The sequence below is a fragment of the Nicotiana tomentosiformis genome, chromosome 5 (assembly GCF_000390325.3).
Source record: "Nicotiana tomentosiformis chromosome 5, ASM39032v3, whole genome shotgun sequence".
Taxonomy (NCBI): domain Eukaryota; kingdom Viridiplantae; phylum Streptophyta; class Magnoliopsida; order Solanales; family Solanaceae; genus Nicotiana; species Nicotiana tomentosiformis.
This window is the reverse complement of record NC_090816.1, coordinates 118,770,086-118,785,512: the sequence shown is the minus strand read 5'-3', so window position 1 is coordinate 118,785,512 and position 15,427 is coordinate 118,770,086. Positions and strand designations below refer to the sequence as shown.

The window sequence follows — 15,427 nt, the reverse complement described above, 5'->3', positions numbered from 1 at the left end:
AGTCGATGGAGTTTGGCGATAGGTTGTGATACCAAATCATTTCCCCCTTCAAGAGGGTCTCTCCGAATTTTTCTAGCAACACAGATTCGATTTCATCGTCTTCTAAATCATTGCCCTTGATGGCACATGTGTAAGAAGTGACATACTCGTTGGGATCAGTCGTTCCATTATATTTGGGAATTTCTGGCATACGAAATATTTTGGGGATTACTTTCGGGGCTGCGCTCGAGGAAAAGGGTTTTTGCACGAATTGTTTCGAATCCAACCATTTTATCATTGGTGGAGTTCTCGGGATCTGATCGACCCTAGAGTTATAAGTTTCTACTTTTTTATCGTTGGCTTCGACTCGCTTTGTGAGTTCCTCGAGCAATTTAGCAATTTCGGGAGTAGTCCCCGATTCTTGCTCATTTGACTTCACTATGGATGGTTCCGTTTTGTGGGTGATTTCTCAGGGTGGATTGGGCTCCGGCCTGCTTTGTAGCTGGGTTTGGCTCTGCAATTGAGCTACTGCTGCTTGTTGGGCTTACAACATTTCAAAAATCATACGCAAGCTAACACCGTTTTCCTCGACGTTATGAGTATCTCAAGCCGCAGACCGAGTGCCACCATGGATGCTATTCTCGGGTTCAACATGTAGGTTCGCCTCAATGGTTACATGCGAATTGATATCAATTGGCGCTCCGATTCGAGCTCCAGCTGTGTTCACAAGTGGTCTTTCAGTACCGGGTGTCAAGTTGTTATTTTCGTCTTGAAGACCGACCCCGTTATCGATCGGTGAAGCCATTTGATTGATGGTTATTCGTAGCTGATCCGAAATTCAAGATGTTTTCGGAAATAAGCGCAAAACACAATGGCGTATTTTTTCAGATTCGTATCAAATAACCACTGTAATCCTTGGCCCCACGGTGGGCGCCAAACAGTTTACCCGAAAAATGGATAGAGTTGAATTTATACGTAGTTCCAAGGATATGTGACGTAACTTAATACAAATTGTTCGGATAAATAAAAATATAAATATGGATTGTAGAGAATGCGAAACAGATATGGTTGTAAAGAAAATGAATCTTAGGACTCAACAAGTAGAATCAATTTAAGAAGCCTGAACGAAACGATTGTTTACTATGGGAGAATATATTATTTTTATTACAATGTAAGCGTGGAAAAACTCCTCTTTTCATAAATGATAACCATGCCATTTATAGTAGAGGGACCTTGCTCTAAGCATAATAAAAAATACTCAGTGGGGACCCATGATAAATCAGCTTTTTCACAATTTCTGCCAAGATTCTCGCTAGTGGGATTGCAACGACTTTTGTCTGTGAGCTCGATCTTGGTTTGAACTCGATTCTGACTCGAGCTCTCGAATTGATTCGGGGTCAATGTTGGTTGGTCTCTGGATCATAAGCAAGATAGCTTTACTCTGCATCATAGTTCTATTTGGATTCGAGCTCGATTACGATGTCGAACTCGACATGGATCGGCCCCTCGGGTTCAAGGCTTGTTTGTTCCATCTTCAGAATCTCAGTTCGATCGATCATCGTTCGAACTCAATCGGACGTGGGAAGGATCTATTTCGACCGTATACAATATGAGTATTAGTTTTCATCATTTTGAATATGTACTTTTTCTTTTAATTTTATTTTATACTTTACACACATGTTTTAACGGTAATTGTCTTTTTAAAAAAAATATTTATTTATTGACACGGGTTTTATGTGTGACACACGAAATGCACATATGGGATGAACATATAACGCACGCAAAAGCTAATTTTATTAAATTTGCTTGAGACTTCTCATTAAGGTTTGACTTTATGCCATTAGTTTTATTGAACCACCTCTAGTATGCTCAAACATGGGAACGATGTACCGTAAGGAACACTTTATTCTTCTTAATAACCTATACAACACGAATCGATTAGTCAGGCAAATAAACTCCAATACCAAACAGTTAATCTGAGAGGAGGACACAATTGTCATTACCCTTTGAGCAAATATAAAATTGGCCAATCGATCAAAACTAATTGTAATCGCTAGCTAAAAAGTATATAAAATATGTATATTATATAGAACGACTAAAAAAATATACTCCGTATAGTATTTATCTTACCCTTTCTTCTCAAATGATAAAGGGATTATAGATATCCTATATATCGTTGAATTGTCACTTCATTTGGTTAAGTACCGCAGTAATTTATTGGCTGTACATGTTGACCATGTTATATTTTGGAAAAGAACTGCAACATAAATCAGAAGCGGCGGTGAATTATGGCCATTGGGATGTCTGGAGTAGTGTAATAAATGTTGAATAGGGGTTAAGAGGAGCCTTATAGATGGCAATAATAAATGGACTCATTGCAAAAAGAGGAAAGGGGTAAAATAGAAGCAAAGTATACTACTACCACTTACTAATTTTTTTTGAATGTCTTTGTTTCAGTACTCGTATTTGTTTCAGTACTAGTGTTCCGATTAATCGGAATTTGTAGGTGAAAATAACACGGGCTAGTCAGTTTTTGGACTGATAATTGAAAAATAGTCAGCGTTTGTAAAATTATTGAAAAAGAGTCATTATTTTGTTGAAACACGGAAAGTTCCAGTATAATATAGGGAATTACGGAGCTCCTGCGTATAAACTTTCAGCATATTATGTTGGAACTGCACACGGAAAGTTCCAGCACAATATGTTGTATTATGGAGCTCATGCATATAAACTTCCCGCATTTTATGTTGGAACTCCAACACATTATTAAATTCCAACACATTATGCTGGAAGCTCATATGTAAAAAATTCGAACTCCAACATATTATGCTGGAATGCTTCCGGATTTTTAAGGGTGTTTTTGTTCAGATTTTATATTTACATGAAAAAAATAGCTAATTTCGATTATTTTTGAAATTCTAATTATTTTTCAATTACTAATTGTAAATCTGACTATTTTTATTTTTCCCCAATTTGTATCGTGTAAGGCCCAATAAAGGAGAATACGTTTTCTACTAGGATATTTTTTCCATTTTTAAGTTCTAACCCAAAACTTTTAATTAATTAAGGATGAAGAAATCATATTTATCACACCACAATCCTAATCAAAATTTTGAATTTCACCCTTTATTGTCCCTTTCTGAAATTCTGACCTCTTTAATATAGTGATTTCCAAATGAATAAATCACATGATGTCTGCCTATCTCATAGTAAGTTTCTCAAAAACAACAATTAAGTCCTTCCATTTTACCACCTTAACCAGCTATTGCAATGTGCTTAGTTTAAGTTATATAGATTAACAGTTGCAAAATTAACACTATCCGTGAAAAAAAAGTAATAGCATTAATTATCATTTCTACTAGGTTAATTATAATATTTATTATAAAAATTTATCTATTATTACTTTATAAATGATATATTGGTATGATTGTCGTGCCACAAAATTAGGGACGGCTCAACAAAAGAGCGTCACTTCTTGAACAGAGGGAAAAAGGAAAACTATCGTAACCTCCAAATGTCATTAACACATTTGATAGGGCAAGTAAGCATAATGTCAAAATCATTGTCCATGTTTTTTTTTTTTTTTTTTTTTAAAGGCCTCGAATTAAGGCCTTGCTTTGCTCGACCATTTGAGCCAATATTACCGGGGATAGAAAATAGTCAAATTTAGAACTGATAATTGAAAAATAATCATAATTTTAAAAGTAATTGAAATTTAGTTACTTTTTCATGTAAAGATAAAATTTAAACAAAAATAAAAATTTGAAAAAAATCCAGTATAATATGTTGGACTTTGAATTTTTTACATATGAGCTTCCAGCATAATGTGCTGGAATTTCAACATAATATGCGAGAAATTTATATGCATGAGCTCCATAATCCAACATATTATGCTGGAACTTTCTGTGTGTTGGGGTTCCAATATAATATGCTGGAAGTTTATACGCACGAGTTCCATGAGCATATTATGCTGGAACTTTTCGTGTTTCAGCAAAATAGTAGCTTTTTCAATGACTTTACCAACGTTGACTATTTCTCAATTATCAGTTCGAAAAACTGGCTAACCCGTACTATTTTCACAATATTATGCAACTCTACTTTCGGCATAAATTATATTTCAAAAAGGTCCGCTTTTAGCTCTTTCACATGTCTGAAGTGAATTATCTCTTTTGTAGTAGATATTGAACATGCAGTGCCCCATTGATTGAAGCCAGTGTTTTCAATAGTCGAATTTATCAAATTTAAACTTGAATTTCTCTCTAAGATGAATTTTCTTGAAGTGCAGTGGATATTTTAAAAATCACTATATTTTAGTAGTTTTAAATTGATGGCTAAATATAGTAATGGCTTCTAGTATAATTAAATGTCAAGACAAACAGATATAACATATATGCATCACAAAAGCTCACAACTCACTAGAGAAAGTTAAAATGACCCTAATATGATAACCGCAAATGAATTGAACAAATGAGTTAGCTTGTGGGAGGTAGCGGGTGCATAGTAAACTTAGATGAGATATGAATAAACTGACTCGAACACCATGATTATAAAATAAAAAGACAAATGAGTGAAATAATGTTTGTTTCCAAAAGCACAAACGAAAAAAATAGAGTTTAATTAAATCAAATAGTATAAAACAAGATAATCTAATTGTATTATTGCATATGATGTAGCTGCAGGTACATATCTTCCATAAAATTCTGTGGCTAACATAATTAAATAAGAACTTGCTCATGATTAGATTAGGAAATTAAATTATAAGGAGGCTTCCTGCACTTTGTTGGCTTAGCAAACTTGATTATAAAAGTTCATTTAAAAAATGCAATTAGAATTTCATAATTTATGTTGCAATAAATGTGCTGCTATGTTCATTTCTTCGTGATACTGAATTTAAAACCATTAAATTCTTCAATACATACAAATTAAATAACACACATGAATGGACCTACCACCCCTCATTTCCTCTCCACTTTCCTCTCACCTCTCCTTTATATCTCCCTTCCCTTTTGCTATTCCTTTTTATCACACCATTAATACCTCAAAAAAATCACAACTTTTTTCCATCCCAAAAACGACTCTACAAACTACCCAAAAAAGTTAGATTCTTGATCAAATATAACAAGGGGTACTAAGCTATTATTATGGGCAAGAAAATGAATCTTGGTTCATGGCAATGGCCATCTTGTGCAAATTCCAAGACTCTATCTTTTAGAGCAAATGACAACAAGATTTTCAAGACTATAAATTCAGTGTTTTTTGACCCTTCTGATCATGGGGTTGAAAATATTGAAACACCAGAATCTTGGTTCACAAATTCTTCAGAATCAGCTAGTTTTTCAACAGAATCTGATGATTTGTTAGGAACAGGTGAACCATTGGAAATGATCATAAAAGGGGTTCGTTCAGAAAGGCTTTTCTTTGAGCCAAATTGTACTAGCTCAATTTTGAATGAACAAAAACCAAGTCAAAATCAAGAACAAGCACTAGAGAAAGTAGAAGAAGCAAAAGAAGAAGATGAAGACTTGCCATTTAAAGAAAGTGTAGCATTGGCTATGGAATCAGAGGATCCATATTTAGATTTCAAGAAATCAATGGAAGAAATGGTGGAAACACATGGGATTAAAGATTCTTGGAAATCATTACAAGAGTTATTAGGATGGTATTTAAAGATGAACGGGAAAGTAAATCATGGATTTATTGTAGGTGCTTTTGTAGATTTGCTTGTTGAGTTTTCTATAATTCCTCCAACTAATTGTACTTCTGATTCATTTACTACTTATTCTTCTGCTGCTTCTTCTTTCTCTTCTCCTCGGACTTCAATAGGACATAAGGAGATTGAGGAGCAAGAAAAGAGGGGGAGTAGTTCCTTAGGATGATAACTACTCAACTGTCATTTTGTGTAAATTATTAATTGTTTAGGTTAAAGGGAAAAAATATACATATTGCAAATAAATATCCATCACATTTTCTCCCTTTTTAATCCCATCCCTAGCACTAACATAAATTCCAACATGTATACTCCAAATTAACTTGAGATTAGGTGGATCAAAGGTAAATGGAGGTTATGTTCAATAGGTAATTCAGTATTTTTAACAATTTTTTTTAAAAAAAATATGTCAAATTTTCTACTCATAATTTTCATATTACATAATTCAGTAAATGCTGGATTCGTCTCTAAGCGAATACCCCATAAATGCAGTGAATATCACCGACCTAATCCATTGGTCCTTCTCGTGCATTCCATTAGAGTGATGTTACTTTTAGCAAAATATCATGATACTACCATTCAATGAGTTTCGCAAAATACCATTCTACCACACAGGAAACGGCTCAACAATAATATATGTAGTGTAATCTCATAAATGAATCTGGAATAAAAGATAGTATGTATGTAGACTTTCCCCTTAGAGACGATGTTTTCGATAAACCTTCGGCTCCACACGGGAAACGGCTCAACTATAATATATCCAGTGTAATATCACAAATGAGTTTTGAAAAGAATAATATGTACACAAACCTTGCTCCTACCTTGTGCACGTAAAAGGTTGTTTATCGTAAACCTTCGGCTTCACATGCGAAACGGCTCATACATCATAAATTTTCTACAGGCATGTGTTGATTGAATTTCACAAACCTACAAACACTAACTTTTCTGTCTTGTCAATGTCACGATCAAGATAATGTTTGGCAACATTAAATGAAGCACAATAGTTAGAGAATGAAGATTAAGGTGTATATCATTGATATACAACATCAAAAGAAGAAGAATGCGTTCATTGATAGGAATTTGTGCCAAAAATCTCTAATGATGTGATTAATTATGTGGTGTGAATGAGAATCAGTTAAAAGTAGTTTTCTATACAGCCTGGATAACGAGGATTATAGAAGTTAGGACCATGTTGTACCCAATGTCTTGTCTTTCAACTATATTGCCCACTATTGTTTGGACCATTTTCTCTGACTTTAAGAGTTATGCCATGCATTTTACATGATATTCAAAGGGAGATGCTGAAAATTGTATAAAAATAACATGGTTTGTGAAAGGTGCATTATGAAAGCATAAATTGTGATTTGTGAAGCTGTAAATCTTGGTTTGGCATGATTTGTTAATTAGATACTCCAACTTACCTAGTGACAGTCCTATCTTGTATGCGTAAGAAGATTCTTCTCCTGCTTCAAATATTTGTCTTTTTCAGTCAATCGAGTTTGTTTCAAAATATTTTGACATTTCAAGAAAAATCATTTAGTTTTACTCTTATTGTTCCAATTAGTGAAGTGTTAAGTAAATGAGATGTTAAAAAACTAAATTGAGCATTTTAATACTTTTATTATTAAAGTTGTCAAATATTTTTCTTAGAAGTACGCAAAAACTTTAAAAAAACAAATAATATGGAAGGGAGATAGTATCTTGTACGCAGCACGACGAGGATAAATCAATTCTGGACAAATAGCAATGATTACGAGAAAACAGTAAAAAAAATCAAGACTACCAACATGCTTTCTCAACCCCCTATTTTTCCTCTTGCACTCCTTTTACGAGGCTAAGGTACTCAGTAAAAAATAGAAGCACGAATTCCTCAAACAGTGCTGTATTGAAAAGGAAGCAAACATAGAAACTATTTGACTATTTCATCATTGAAAAGGAACCATGACAACATTGCTTTATAATGAATAGTTGCACCAATTTTGCACATGCATATAGGAAAACAAAACAGTGCCTCATCCAAAATGAGGTCACTATTAACTGACACCAAATTCTTTTTTTTTTTTTTTCTGGTTTCACCGTGTCGTTTACTCGTATTGAGGCCCGACTAAGTCCGGAATTGAGCCGGAAGTCCTATATTGTAAGCAGAGGCAAACCTATGTGTAATCTTGAGGGGTTACCGTATCCCGTAAACTTCGGCAGAAATCTTTTTTATATATATTTAGGGACACTGGTTGAGCAGAATATTAATGCCTCCCTAAGTCCGCTTCTGATCGGAAGTAAAATGTTGCAGATATTCCAGACTTTGGTTAAGGATAAAAAAGTACTTACTGTTTCACCACAACAACATTTGTTGGTCATTCAATTAGTTCTTGTCACATCACCATCATCCATTGTCCAAAAGAAGCACAATCCGACCACCTGCTTTCTACAGTAGTCTGCCAATATTGCATTTAAAAGAGTGGTAGAGAAAGAGGATTTGGTGTGGGTGGGGAGATCTGGGGACTCTTTTGATCAAAGTTTTTGAAATCCTTTTGCATATGAAAGAACTAAGAACATGCAAATGTACAACTACATGATTAGGTTGATACAGTTAACACAAGGAAGCATGCAATGTACAACTACATGATTAGGTTGATACAGTTAACACAAGGAAGCATGCAATGTACAACATGCATGATTAGGCTTATAAAATACAGCATACAAGGAAGCATCCTTTCCTGCAACCACAACTTTGCTGCCTGTCAAACAGGTTGAATCCACAAGCAGTGGCCCATCTAGCGTAGATGCAGCGATTTCGGTCAAACCCGTTGCATCTAATTAAGCTTCAAAACTAAATGCAGAAAACTGACATTAAATCAAGACCTGGAAACTTGACAAGTTATCGGTGTAACTCTAAGCAATCAATCCAAAAGTAAACTGAAAAAGAACTACTCAGCATGTATTGCACAGCAAAAGCATAATTTTTAAGGTTGACAACAAGAGATGCAGAAGATCTCTTTACATGGCCAGTCTATATTTCTTCTCTCTTGCTCCTGGAACCAACAAAACAGACTCACTGCCAATTTATAATGATAAGTTTCAACACCCTCATCAAATTGCTAAGAAGTTTTACTTCATTGCGGTAAGGAAAGATCTCTAGCTTGACATCAATTTTCTCGTGCCCTATATCACTGGATGTTAAGGCATTGAAGAAACATATACACATGCATTATCGACTTATAATTTGGATACTGCTTCATCCTAACATCTTTCCGATGACAAGATATGAGACATTATCAAGAAATTCACATCCAAGCACATGAAGTGTTGAGATGTCACATACACAACCATCATCACATGCATTCCCACTTAGAACTGGATTATCAAAAGATAGACCACATTTCAAACTGCAATTTGTGTGCCACTGGTCTTTAACTTCAAACAGATTTATCCTAGTTCCATTTTCTAAGAGAAACTGCAGAATTAAGTGCATCCCCAATCCACCCCCCACCATAGGTTAAAACTAAAGGTAATGAACCTACCTGGTTAGTGGAGAAAAATGTATATTTTCTGGTAGCTCCATTGAAAAGGACAGACCAATCTAGCAAATTTACAACTCTAAGGCATAGGTCTACTGATATTACCTATCTCCTGGTCTGTAAAGAAATGACAAAACATGCCAATGTAAAAGGCATTTAAACAGCTCCTACATCGATATGATACCTAAATATCTTTCTAGACTCCACAACTTAGTACTTAATCTTCTTAATGTTTAGAAGAATGACTTGGTTCTGACAGTAAGTGTAGCGATTTAAGTTCCATTATGAATAAACATAGCTCAAGAGCGCCATAACAAACATACAGTAATAAGGTAGGTAGGCTCATAAACAATAAGAAGTCCCCTTTCGAATTGAAGATAGTCCCACAGAAACCTGTTTCACATGTAAAAGAAAAGCAAACAATTTTTAACAACAGCCAAAACTCAGTGATTGATATTCAGCATGAAAGCAGGAAACTCATTACTAGGTAACCTCAAAACTTTCAACAAATTGCATCTCTTATCCATCATCGGGACTAAGGAGACGAGATAAAGCTTAATCAGAATCCTCAAAATATTCTCCTTCATCAGATGGCTCATCAAACGAACGCATGTCAAGCTGGTAGCGAAGGATCCCCCCAATGCCACCAAATCCTCGACAGAACTGTGACCCCTCTTGAGACCTGTTAGTGACAAACTCAAGTGAACAACCAAAGTTTTTGTACTCATTGGCAAACCACTCCAATAGTGGCATTTTGTCCTGGACCTCCAATTCAGCTGAGGTGTCAGGATCCTTGAAGTTGCTGTGATCAGCCTCTTGGTCCTTGTTTAGGTGCCTAATGACAATCTCATTAGTAACACTATTTTTCAGCACATAACGGTTTATATCAAGATTTTCCCAAACAACAAGAGTTTCAACAGCTCCCATCTCAAGAGCTTTTATTGTGTCATCCACACCAAATACATACTTTCCAGTATCTTGACTGATCTCCTCAAAGAATTTCCCTATCAAGCGCTTTTCTTGTATAAACTTCACATTCGCAAGAATCTCAGCAGATAGCTCAATAGCCTGATTGAATCCATTTTCCCCACCATAGGACACATCAACCACATTAAGTATCTTTGTTTGTAGGCGTTGATCAAACATATCAGACTGGCTCAGCTCTGTCTTGAAATCAGCTGACCCAGCAAGTATTAGTCCAGATACATTTGGCTGACTAGTGGCTGGATTAATGAAGAACTGAGTAGCAAGCTCTGCTGTCTTCCTCACATAGTTATGACGTTTCTCCATTCGAAGACGAGCAAATCGCAGAGCTGATTGACCTCCTCTTCCATGCTTCTTGGGAAGGTCAACAGTGAATTTATGAAGGACTTCCCTGGTGTTGCCACTTAAGGTTCCAAAAAGAGTGCCATTACCATCCATGACAATGAAACCAAACTTCTCATCTGATTCCAAGAGCTCGCCCAGAGGTTCCGTATGAAACTTGTTGTCACATAGGTACAGAGACGCATTTATTGGCTTAAAAGGTGTAAGGTCAAAGGTGACCTTCTTTTCCTTCCCATCGTCAGTCATTATAGTTCCAGTATAAAGGACCAACCCATTAGGAGGTACCTTATTATACAGCTTAAGCCTCTGTTGGGCAGACGTTATTGCACCAAGGACGGACTGACGATTTACTCTGCTCTTAATATTGGATGCAGTACCATATTCTTCTGCCAACATCCTTGTTATCCGAGATATCTGATCACCAGGAGGTATAATAAGAGAGATCATACTGGTACCGTTTCCTCTTGCAGATTCCATGGCTTTGATTAACTTTTTCATTTTCCATATCTCAATATTCTTGTCATTTTCTTGGCCATCTGCCATTGCAAACTGCTACTACCACAAGCTGAGCTACAAATTAATCTGACCTAGGAGGCATATTGAACACAAATTAGAGTCCACATCGACCATGAATGTAAAATTCAGGAGATAAAAGAAAAACATAATGTAAGACTAGAAACTACAGGTGCGTTCTGAAGTACTTATTTCTGAGATTTCAATTAAGGACCTTCATTAATGAGCAAAATATTCACAATCCCGCCTAAACAATCAAAACTAATTAAAACAGATAATACACATTTTTCAGCACCCTTGAGGCTTGAGGTGCATTAGCTGTCAACATGGTATAGTGGGAAAATAGCATTTAGTCATCCAACGGCATTTTTTCTGCCATTACGAACTGTGTACGCAATAACCTGAAATCTTATTGGTTTATCTTGAGTTGACATGTTCCATATGCCATACGCTGAGTTCTAGATATATATAAGCTATTCAGCTATGTCTTCCCGCAAAATTAAAATTGATCAAACACAAATGAGTATATATTAGTTAAACCCAACCAACCCACCCCACGAACGCCATCCCTTGAAATATAGAAGAGGAGTACAACAGGACAATATGCGTCTTAAGAATTAGCAGCTACCAGGCCCGTGTCGAATTACGAGTACCCTCTATTGTCTTGCCATCAGAATACCTTCAAAACTAGCTTCACCTTTGATTTTATAGTGCCTGGACTCTTCATCTGGCTCAATATTTCCATGTCAAATGGGTATGATATGTATGTTAATAACTCATACAGATGGTTCAATATCACTTATGATCTATTTTGACGGAGATATTTTGGTTGTAAGAGGAGATTTCATACCAATACAATTCAAATTTTTAAATACTACAAAAGTTCATGTAGTAGAGAGGTTTCCTAGTCGTGAGCAACTGCCCGAGCAAAGAAATGTAAGTTCAGCAATACAATAAGTAGAAAATCAGAACTCATGTCTCTAGGTTGAAATGTACACCAGGTTTCCAATGTTAAGGACAAAGCACTTCTATAAATCTCTGAAGAAACAACCCTAGAACAACAGAGGTACCTCACAAGACCAATATAATTATTGCACGCAGGTAGAAGACTATAAAATTTCCATGGAATCATCAATAAACAAACTTTTTTCACCACTAGCCTTAAAGATAACTAGATGTATAAAACAAAACTCCTTTTATCAACAGGAGTTATCCAATCAGGTTTTGTTTATCAAAATCTAACCAAAACTATTTCCCAATCAAGTTTTTACACTAACTAAAACTACTACTTTTTCGATATTCTGCAAACCATAAAACCAGAACAAAAAGAGATTGCCTCCTTCACATATTCATTTGGATGTCATTACATAAATCGTGAATCTTATTTAAGTGGTCAAAGAAGTGGGAGGAGAACCACGAGATCTCAAGTTCAAATCTCAGCGAAAACAAAAAAAAACATTAGGTAATTTTTTTCCATCTGCCTAAGCCTTGGTAGGGAGAGAGTTACCCGGTACTTGTGGTGACGGTAGATTGCAGGTATCTAGTGAAATTCGAGGTATGTGCTAGCTGGCCTAGATAACACCGTCATAAAAATAATAAAATTAAACCGAGAATCTTATTCAACCATAGCTCTAGTAATGATTTCCCACACATATAGTACTATCATCAAGATTGATACAGCAGCAAAATCTACAGTAAATCAACCCACAAATAAGACAATCAATTGAAGATACTGGGAAGCTAAAATACAAAAAATTCAAGAATCCAAGCAAATCACTTCCTATCAATTATTTTAGAGTGATTCAAACAATTAATTAGTTTAATAGAATAAACCCCATATTAGAATTAGAAGCTAAACTATGAAAATTCAAGCTAATTTTAAGAGAGAAGAAGGGTACACATTACCTGTTGGAAGCAGCAGTCGCAGTAGCTCGAGCAAAGCTGGCTGTGGGAAAATTGTGGAAACCCTTTTGAGCTACTATTTATACGCAACAATAATTTATTTATAATAAATGGATAAAAAGTTTGTGTAAAGAGCAGTAGCTGGTCCGTAATTTCAAAATACTAAAAAACTGAATTTTATTACTGTCAATCTGAAAGTTTACGTTCCAGTATATTTATTTATTTTTTTAAAGAAAAAAAGGATTTTATTGATAAGTTATAATTCTATTTATCCCTTCTTCTTCACTCTGATTTGTTATCCGCAATTCGCATGTTTTAGCGGCGTATTTCTCGAACATATGATGATATGGATCTTCTTGATATATTTGATGATCAAGAAGCATGTAACAACATTCCATTTGGATCTTGAGTGTTGCTATTTGATGATCAAGAAGCATGTAACAACACTCCATTTGGATCTTGGATGTTGCTAAAACTTTGAGCAAGACATATTTGACATGATCGTATATTTAATTTCTTTGTGCATATTCCGTGAGTTTATGAAATTGATGAGATGATCTCCCTTTTCGAGATATTCCAGTATATCTGATTTTTACTATTATTTATAAATTATAATACTTAATAAGGTAGTTAAAATTCTAGATAAATAGTAAATAATTAATGTTGTCCTTGTTTGTTCATTTTATATTTCAAGGTTGACCAATTTTCAGAACTAAATCAAATTAAGTTAACTCGTTTCTAATTAAAGTTGAAATATTTAGAAGTTACATAAAATATATTAGTACTATAAATTGATACTTTTCTCATATCAAAATGTGAATAAATATAGTTTAAAATAGGGGAAAAGGTTGGATTTGTCCATGTACTTTCGTATATAGTTTACATTTATCCTCTGTTTCACTTTTCGTTTAAATTCGTCCCTACCGTTAGCAAAGTAAAAAAGAAATACCCTCAACCCTAACAGTTGTCCATTGTCCAGTCACTCAAAGTTATACAAGTGTCATTTCCTTATTGGACACGTTTTAAAGCTTCTTTTCTTAATAATTTCTCTTATTTTGAAATACATTTTTATTGGTGGGTCCCTCTTCCTATTTTTTTTTTTCGTTCTCTTTCTTTTTCGTCTCTCTTCACACAGAGTCCTTTAACCAACGCATCAGCAAGGTGAATGAAAATTATTTTTCTGAAAATCACACATGATTTTAACTTTGGAAGATTATCTCTTCTTTCATGTATGAATCCCTTACTTTCTATTTTTTCTTTTCATGAAGTAAGGAGAATTAATGAGATTTTTAGAGGCTTCAAGAGCCAGTACAACAAACATGCTTTAAGTTTTCAATTCTTGCTACCACCGACGGCAACCCATTCTCCTCAGCAGTTGCAAATTTCTTTGTATTTAATTCACTTTTTATAAGCTGCCAATTTTCAACTTGAATATTTCTTTGAATTCACCCTTTTATAATGCATTGAATCTTTTTGATATTTTCATCGCTCATCAGTTTGTGGATGGTGGAGTGAACCATATATATTGCCATGGAAGAAGTTGCAAACATATCTATGAAAGGACAAAAGGCTCTGTTTGAGAAGGATTCCACTAAGCCAGTAACCTTCATGAATGATAATTTTGATCTAAGAAAGTAAAATATTTGTGGGAAGTGGGAAGGTAAAACAGACCCACCACCAACACCGCCCGGTGGTGGCGCGTTTTGGGTTTGTCTGAGGAGCTGAGACAAAATAAAAAGAGAAAAATAAATGGGAACTGGGACCCACTAATAAAAATATATATTAAAATAAGAGAAATTATTAAGAAAAGAAGCTTTAAAACATGTCCAATAAGGAAATGACACGTTTATAATTTTGAGGCACTGGGTTGCCACGGTGGACAACCGTTATGGTTGAGGGTATTTTTGTTTACTTTGCTAACGGTAGGGACGGATTTGAACGAAAAGTGAAACGGAGGATAAATATAAACTATATATGAAAGTAGAGGGACAAATCTAGTCTTTTTCCCTTTAAAATATTGATTGAATTTTACTTGCTTCGACTCTGATAAGTAAAATGTGATAAATGTTTTGAGAGCAAAAGACATTAATTATTAAGTATTTGACAAGCTAATTAACTTAGGTTGGTTTTTGCTCAGATGTCCAAATATATTTTCTTTTCTTAATGATGTTGTTGAGGCAAGTTTGCGGTATCTTAATTATTTCAGCTGGTACCTATAATATTCTACCAAATGTATCGAATAATTTTGGCTGCCAAAAATTATTTTTACTGGAATTTGAACCGAAGTCTCTATGAATTTCATCTTACTTCATTGGCTACGAGGACAAACGTCCAAATATCATGGGAAAAATATTTAATTGTTGTTTTCTAAAATATTTAATAAACGTGATAAACAAAGTAACTTTATTTCCATGTACTAGGCTTCTAGAACTTAAACCTGTATAGAGAAAAATACGACATGACACATGGTCGCTTAAATGAA

At 34.8% G+C, this 15,427-nt stretch overlaps 2 protein-coding genes across 3 annotated transcripts; one reads left to right on the top strand and one right to left on the bottom strand.

Moving 5' to 3' along the window:
• The first annotated feature begins 4,882 nt into the window (after nt 1-4,882).
• LOC104111270 (transcription repressor OFP13) lies at nt 4,883-5,951 on the top strand. The gene has a single exon (XM_009620939.4). It carries the CDS (start codon nt 5,121-5,123, stop codon nt 5,853-5,855), a length of 735 nt encoding a protein of 244 aa, XP_009619234.1. The 5' UTR covers nt 4,883-5,120; the 3' UTR covers nt 5,856-5,951.
• Nucleotides 5,952-9,549: 3,598 nt separating this feature from the next.
• On the bottom strand, nt 9,550-13,066 carry LOC104111259 (eukaryotic peptide chain release factor subunit 1-3-like). 2 transcript variants are annotated; one of them, XM_009620928.4, is made up of 2 exons: nt 12,949-13,066; nt 9,550-11,112 (listed from the first exon to the last, which is right to left on the bottom strand). In XM_009620928.4, exon 2 carries the CDS (start codon nt 11,071-11,073, stop codon nt 9,760-9,762), a length of 1,314 nt encoding a protein of 437 aa, XP_009619223.1. In that variant the 5' UTR covers nt 11,074-11,112; nt 12,949-13,066; the 3' UTR covers nt 9,550-9,759. The 2 variants fall into 2 exon arrangements, with proteins under 2 accessions (XP_009619223.1, XP_009619216.1); XM_009620921.4 differs by having other exon boundaries at nt 9,550-11,117; nt 12,949-13,022.
• Nucleotides 13,067-15,427: the final 2,361 nt, after the last annotated feature.